The sequence below is a fragment of the Limulus polyphemus genome, unplaced genomic scaffold (genome assembly GCF_000517525.1).
Source record: "Limulus polyphemus unplaced genomic scaffold, Limulus_polyphemus-2.1.2 Scaffold5332, whole genome shotgun sequence".
Lineage (NCBI taxonomy): Eukaryota > Metazoa > Arthropoda > Merostomata > Xiphosura > Limulidae > Limulus > Limulus polyphemus.
In genome coordinates, this window is record NW_013670942.1 from 1 (window position 1) to 8,623 (window position 8,623).

At 31.4% G+C, this 8,623-nt stretch overlaps 1 protein-coding gene across 1 annotated transcript in view; it reads right to left on the reverse strand.

Annotated features, from left to right (window-relative positions):
• Positions 1-1,509: 1,509 nt before the first annotated feature.
• The window catches only part of LOC106472431 (solute carrier family 17 member 9-like), a gene marked incomplete at its 3' end in the record, with an annotated part of 13,767 nt that continues 6,653 nt past the window's right edge, over positions 1,510-8,623 (reverse strand). The window contains exons 5-8 of the mRNA XM_013933079.2: positions 7,636-7,735; positions 5,392-5,465; positions 3,188-3,338; positions 1,510-1,606 (exon numbers count right to left, since the gene is read on the reverse strand). Coding sequence (XP_013788533.2) covers positions 1,510-1,606; positions 3,188-3,338; positions 5,392-5,465; positions 7,636-7,735 — 422 coding nt within the window. The remainder of the gene's footprint in view (positions 1,607-3,187; positions 3,339-5,391; positions 5,466-7,635; positions 7,736-8,623) is intronic.

Genomic DNA, 8,623 nt, shown 5'->3' on the forward strand with positions numbered 1-8,623 from the left:
CGAGATCATGTGACTATTCTCACGCCCTCTACTTTCTAGAACTATCCTGTACTTTGGCGAATGCTCTAGCATCTACTATATATAGGGTAGTCTGGTATATAAAAGAGTGTGACAACGTGACGGGAATAAATAATGTGTGTGTAGGTTATGAGTAATTGAACTGCAGTCAGAGAGAGACGTATTGTTGAAGTTAACGTTCGTTCGTTATAGTGTTTGTTTTAGCGCGAATATTGAAATTAAGTGTATCGTAAAGTTATATTCAGAAAGAATAAACCAGTTTTATTAAGTAAAGACTTGTGTCGTTAAAGTTTCGTCGGAACAAAGTTACGGATAAATCAATTAACAAACGGAGACGTAACAATATGAACAAGAATAATGGTTACTATGTAAAACAAATTAAACAAAATGGACAAGAGTAATGGTTACTATGTAGAACAAATTAAGCAATATGAACAAGAGTAATGGTTACTATGTAGAACAAATTAAACAATATGGACAAGAGTAATGGTTACTATGTAGAACAAATTAAACAATATGAACAAGAGTAATGGTTACTATGTAGAACAAATTAAACAATATGGACAAGAGTAATGGTTACTATGTAGAACAAATTAAACAATATGAACAAGAATAATGGTTACTATGTAAAACAAATTAAACAATATGAACAAGAGTAATGGTTACTATGTAGAACAAATTAAACAATATGGACAAGAGTAATGGTTACTATGTAGAACAAATTAAACAATATGGACAAGAGTAATGGTTACTATGTAGAACAAATTAAACAATATGGACAAGAGTAATGGTTACTATGTAGAACAAATTAAACAATATGAACAAGAATAATGGTTACTATGTAAAACAAATTAAACAAAATGGACAAGAGTAATGGTTACTATGTAAAACAAATTAAACAATATGGACAAGAGTAATGGTTACTATGTAGAACAAATTAAACAATATGGACAAGAGTAATGGTTACTATGTAGAACAAATTAAACAATATGGACTAGAGTAATAGTTACTAAAAGTTAAATATGAACTAAGAGATTGTTATGTAAAAATAAGTTATATCTTTACCAGCTGGGATACCCGTCCCCTGGATGGAAGTTATATAAATTCATGATTAATGAAAGATTATCTTAGGATATGAAAAATTTGGTTCCTAATATGTAATTGTAAAAAATGCCCATAAAAACTGCAAAACACAAAATGTGAAACCACAAATTTGTATGTATCTCTCCATGGACCAAATGAACCTTCATACCAAATTTAGTGAAGATCCACCCATGGGAGGTGAGATAGTGGTTAAAAAAAAGCACAAATGCCCATAAAAACTGCAAAACTGAAAATTTGTATGTACCTCCACATGGACCCAATGAACAATCCACACCTTGCAATGTTGTTCCATGGACATACAACAGATAGTACTATTACATTTACATAGATTCACCAATATACAATGACAATTAAGAAGCTGGAATAAAAACAAACAAACTTGTATACCTTGCCTTGTGGAAAATTTTCACTAAAGTAGACTGGCAACCATGAGATTAGGATATAAAAACAGTTGTCTTCTGTTATCTGCGCAATCAACATAGCCCTGATAATATGGTAATAACAGAATAAATTACATTGATGAAAGTATTGACTCACTATAACTTATTAAACATTTAATTAGCTTCTCCTAGGGATGATCAAAATAAAATACGTTTGAGGGTTGCTTAACAGACATTGTTAAATTTTCAAAGTGCCTTACAGATGTGAAATAATATATATTACATTTTAATTAGTGAAGGTACAAATATTCTGTATTTTAATATATAAAAACATAACTATAAGTTAGCTACCTTTAAGTAGCTTAGATTAAAACTGTAAATATATTCAGTATACCGGGTCGGAAAGACTAACTTCAAGTAACTGGGCTTGTCTCGGCTTTCCAGTCTTGAATAAAGTTTCAAGAGAAAGGGAAGAAGTTGAGAGTGTGAACTGCATAAGAAACTTTAAGGTACGGCTTGTAGTTCTATTTAAGATCATTTTATTATTTCATTTCTTTCGTGAAGGTGGAGGTTGGGAGTAACATATAGTAGAAATATTAGGGTGGTTTCATTTCATTTCATTTCTATTTTAGAAATTCATAGAGCTTTTAAGGGTAACTGCCTTCCCACAACTGGCTGCAGACAGTGAAAGGCAATAAAAGTTGAGACGTTGTGGGTGTAAGCATTCAACTCCATACCCTTTGTTTTAGTATGTACGTAATAAAATCTTTATTTTGGTTAGAACAAGTATTTATTTCATATTATTGTCTAAAATTATTTGTCTATGTAAGAAATGCTTTTAACCGAGAAACTAGAGGGGATGCAGCTAATCAACAACACCTAACACTAACTCTTTGGATACCCTTGACTGACCAAACTGTCAGATTTGACTGTTAACCTTACAATACAACCAATGTGCAGAGCACAATTTATTTTTTGGAACAGGAACAAACAAACAAAGGACTTGCAGATCAGTAGTTGCGTGTGCTATTACCGAGCCACACTCAGCCATTCTACATTTGTAATGTTCCATTTTAGTTCAATTCATCATGTTTATTAGATTTCAGTTCAGAAGACTGTCTGAAATATAATTTTATGTAAATAATTCTTATTTGGCTTTGAATGTGATTTTTCAGTGTATAGGCTTCTTTCATAACAGGCAATAAACTAATGTTTTACACCATTGAATAATAAAACTGCTGTCTTAAAGTGTTCACCATTTCCAAATAAGAATAATATTATGAACACACCTGACACTTTCCAGTGATCCTACTCGTACACAATTGTAACATTTCTCTTTAATCTTATTATGTTAACAAAAACAGTTATTTTCCAGCATACTGTAACCAATTAGCCAAGGAGAGTACATCTACTATAGTGTATTTCAAAGTACACATTGTTTTGTTCTGTATAACCAAATTTTCCAATAAGTCCTGAAAGATTTGAACTTATTTTGGTGGTTCAGTGTTTCCCTCAGGAACTGTACAACTAAGAACGAACACACTGAAAGTAAACAACTGCACCTCCAAAACACAACAACTAATGACTTTATTTAATTGAGAACTTTTCAATCAGACATATTATAAATAGAATATGTTAAAAGCTTACTTTCTAAGAAGAAGTCGTAAAACTCACAAAGAACTTACCAAAATGCTCTACTTTTTAACAAAGTAGCCCAGGGTAGACTAGTAGTTGTGGAAATTTTTTGTGTCTGCTGATTAACCAAACTTGTCTGTTCAGAAATTGTTGTTGTTGACAAGTATCTCAAGAAGATAACCCATGTGATTCCTAAAATGCCTAAAATATATTTAATATATTTAATGATACCAGTACAACAAAATATGATAAATCCAATTACTGCAATCAACAAATAAATCTAAATAAATAATTTCTTTTTTTCAATTTTAATTTGCTTATTATTCCAAAGCCATCCATTTTACAGTAATGAATACTTCAATCTATAATTTTGTACAATCACTAAAAACCTAGATAAACTAAAGTTGACTCGTATTTCTATTTTTATTACCCCAAATACCTGGTTTTCATTCTTGAAATTGTAACTAGGTCCACAACATTATACATGTACGATTCCTCAGACTTAAGATATTATATTTAGCAAAATTTTCAAACTCTTGATTAACGGTAAATTTTTTATGATCATTCTTAAAAAAATTATAAAACCCTCAATATTATATCTGGTCAAGATCTTATACCCATAAAGTTTTTAAAAAATCTTTATAAGGGTCAAAATGTATAAAATACTTCAGCTCCTTGAAGCAAAGGTTAATCAAACCATTTACTTTATTGTTGCTTGACCTTATTGTGATAATTATGCATGACTATAGCCTGACGCTATAATATTTGTTGTAAAAAGCATCTTCAAATGATAATAAAACACTTTTAAACTTCGCATCTTGATAGACATTCCACAGATCTTCCACTGTAACTGACACTGACTTCTGAGACCACATTTAAGCAGACCACATAAAGTCCATTGAAGCTGCAACAAGGCACTTCACTGGTATGTGATGAAATGAAATTGTTTTAATTCTAGAACTTTCTTTGACCATCAGTTTCCTGAAGATAGCTGATGGTTAGAAGGTGTGGCTGTAAGCTTGTAAACTTCTGGCCTTTGCCTTCGTTAACTTAAAATCTTTGTTCATTATCTGATTAACAGCAGCTTGAGGTACATCTGGCTTATAGCAATGGGTTTTTAGATTGGAGGATTCTATTTTTGTAAGCATTGCTTTCAATTTACAGATGAGGACAATGCTTCTGACTGCCTTATGGTGTAGTTTCAGAATGTTCCCTTATTTGAAATGTTGTGTCTTTTCGCTTGTTCTATGTTTGGACAGAATTATAAGTATCCCTCTAACCACAAGTCTTTGTATGATTATACCATTAAAGGAATAAGAATGATCAAGATACAAATATATATAAGAGTGCTAAAGATGGTGCTACAAATACAATGTATGGCAACATGCTAATGAATTATAATGAGCAACTAACTCTCTGTATGATGAATTTCTTCAGTTTAGTAAATTAATATATTTCAAAATGAAAACTATATGCTCATGATTTTCCATCTCAATAAATATATATATATATATATATATACTCTTATAACGTTTATCCATTCCCAAGATGTATATTGTCTGCTAAAGATGTTTGCATTGCCAGTATTTATGTGGTTGTGTGTGTGTGTGGTTGTGTGTGTTGTGTGTGTGTATATATATATATGTATATATATATATATATATATATATATATATATAGTCTGGAAATGACTTGCACAACCAGTATACACACACATACACACATAATCTACTTCTGACATTTTCCCTTTCCAATATCTATAGTTTTAAAATGATTTTTGTTGGAAATAAACAAATATATATATGTGACATAGATGAAGGAATGGTCAAAAGATTATTCGAATTTGCTGATGACATTAAAAACCTCGCTGTGAGGAGCATGCTGCTGCTTTACACAAAGGTTGGAAGTATTTGGTGAGTTGGGAAAATATATGTAATGGTGGTTAACATTTATTTTCGTGGTTTGTGTACCCATTCGTGTAAAAACTTGTGTCAACTGGTGTGAAGGTGTGAGAGGCACAGTTTCTTCAACTGATAACATTTTACAGTGTAGTTCATCACAACTTGATAAGTTTTCAAGGCATAATAAGTCTAATGACCATACTGACATTTTGGCCACAATATTTTACTTTTCTCAAAAGAAGCTTTTGCGATGACAAGATCAACTTGAACTAACTTCAAAACTACAAAAAGTTAACATATATATATTCAGCTCTAATATTCAGAAGGCCAAACATCATCTAGGACATACGTACCAAAAAACCTGAATACATACACCCAACCATAGTGTTCAATAATGACAGAACCAAGACTTCCGACTAGCAGGCATCTATAGGAAAATTTATAAAAATAACTGAAGTTGACCCCTTTCCTTCTCTTTCACAAGCAAATTGCTTGTACTGCATGCTAATTTTTAGCTTATTAGATCTATAGTTTCAGAATTAATATAACATATCAGAAATACAAATTGAATTTCATGATTGCTTAGTATCCTTTATGAAATAATGGCAATACATACTGAAACTATTTTGATAACCTGCTGTATCTTAAACAAGTTAATTTATTACTTAAAGTAAAAAAAATACATATATATAGCTGTGTATCAATTTTAACAGCAGTAATGTATGAAAATTTTATGAGAAGCAAACAACTCCAATAAATATATGCTAATGCAAAAAAAAAGGATTATTTTAATGTTATTTGTACGTTTATATTCACATTTAACACAAATATTTAGTTGACAATTAACCCTTCCACTTGTGTAAGTAACAACATTCAAAATTTAAACCATCACTCTAGCCTGCAGTCATTATCATTTTAATGTTGTGATGTCTATATATTGTTGCGTCAGCTAGGTCACGTGACTAGTATCACACCACCTGTTTCTAGAAATATCCTGTTCCTTCAAGAATGCTCTAGCATTTACTAGATATGTGTTAGTCTTGTATACATAAGACGTTCACAACGTGACGGGAAACAGCGTAATGAGTAATTGAATGTATGCGGACAAAATATTGTTGGCCACGTGAGACATAGCGTTGTTATAGAGCGACTGTTGAAATTAAGTGTATCGTAAAGTTATATTCAGAAAGAATAAACCAGTTTTATTTAAGAAAGGACTTGTGTCGCTAAAGTTTCGTCGGAACGAATTTATGGAAAACTAACTAACGAACGGAGACATAACACTATTAATATACTACCCCAGTGATGAATTGTTGACTGTAACATTGTGATATCTCTGCATATTAATATACTACCCCAGTGATGAATTGTTGACTGTAACATTGTGATATGTCTGCATATTGATATACTACCCCAGTGATGAATTGTTGACTGTAACATTGTGATAATCTCAAGGTTGAACCTAGTATACAAGGTATTCAATCTCCACAAACGCTAGAGGTTTGAGGATCTAATACATGTAGGAAGTGTAATGCTTTGTAACAAATGAAGTGTGAATAAATATAAAACACTTTCGTTAAAAGGAGGAGTGTCTGATCAGAATATTGGTGACTGTTGTACCGCAAAATAAGAAAAAGTAACACGAAACGAAACAAACTAAAGCACACACAATGAGCAGATGAATAAGGACCTGATATTGTTAGCAAGTTTTGGTACTTTCAATATCAGAAACAAAGTGCCATTTTCAAAGGTCAGTAAAAATCTCATAAAAAACATAAAAACTGAATGCACAATACACATTTTCTCTACAGCTGACCAATCAGAAAACTGGCACTGAAATCCAGAACTATATATATGACAGCTGCAAGGTAGTCCTCTACACAAGACCAAGCATCTATCTTATTAAACTGTATATATTTTCCTTGACCAGAGAGTCTACAGACAAAAACATCAAACCAAATTCGGCATGTAACTTCAACTGGATTTATGATGTTGGAGATTAGAACATAAAAAAATTCGAAACATTTGTGGATAGGGATTATATTATGTCTTGATATTATTATGCTACCCTAATGATAACACTTTACCCTGTATATTTTACTCTGTTCACCTCTTATGATAATGCTACTACACAATGTATCTCACTTAAATCAGCTGGTTGATAATGTTTACACATAATTAAACAGAAAATTCATCATTACCAAATAACTGATATAATAGTTTTCAACATATAAGCCTAACGATCTTACTACCCTGTTGAACACAACATTTTATTGTTATTATATTTTGGTATTAATATACTACCACAATGATGTGTTGGCAGTTACATTTTACCTTGATTATGTCTCCTTATTAACATGCTATGCTAGTGTTCTGTTGGTAGTAACATTTTAAACTGCTGATATTATGATATTGTTGTGTTGCGTCAGCGAGGTCACGTGACTAGTGTCACGCCACCTCTCTGACACAACAATATTAATATACTATTGACATCTAGTGATGAGTTGACAGCTACCAGTGTGAGTACCTAAAATAACTCCCTACACAAAAGGATTATTAGTTGGTAAAAAACAAAAAAAAAACAATAATATTCTTACCCAAGTATAGCCCCAGAACTAATTAAACTAGTGAAAAAAGTAGTTTCAGACGTAGGTAGGTATTTGACAGTTATGCTGGTCAAAGCGGGATAATGAAAACCTGGTGAAGAGGAAAATTTCATTAATTAAGTATTTTATTATAGGTTATAAGAATAATTTTAATTTAGTTTATTGTTATTGTTACATTTACTGGGATACACAAATTTTTCAGAGTGGTACTGAAAGATATTGGGGTATATCTTTAATCTTATTTTTTTTAGTGGTTGCTTCAGAACCTCTTAATAATAGTTCATTTCAACAGGTTTTAATAAGTAGATGTATGAAATATTCTTCAAGTATAGAACTTTCCTATGCCTAAATTTCTTAAGATTTCAAATCTGTGTTGTTAATTCCCCAGAAACACACTTAGTCAGAAACATACTGCTCAAATTTGCTGGGGACCACTTTTTTTAAAATGAATACAGCAAATAATAGATGACCAGTAAAAACTGAATGACTGCTTAATTTATTTTTTGCACATGTCTAAACACAAAATGTACCCAGTTTTGCCTCAACATGTCCTTGAATAACAAGAAATAAAGCAATTTAGATATATGGGCAGATTGTTTTAAAAACTGATCAGAAAATAATGAAAAAATCTTATCAATGATGTGTGGGTCCACCAAAAACATTGATTTGCATTTAATGTATTCTCTGCATATTTCTGAATATTATATAGATGTTACAGATTTCTTTCTTTCACCAAAGATAAAATTGAAATGGCTCATCAGTACAGCTTAGGCCTAACGCTTTCTTTGATTGGCTGTATCCTCTGCTATGGACAGCAGTTTCACCTATTCAAGGCTCATCAGTACAGCTTAGGTAAGCAAACCAAAGAAATACACCTAGGTCTCTTATAATGGTAATATTTTGGGATTTTTTAGTCTTTTTGAACTCACCATATAGTAACTTAAATTAATTTAGATGTGTAAGTAATATTATGGTATTG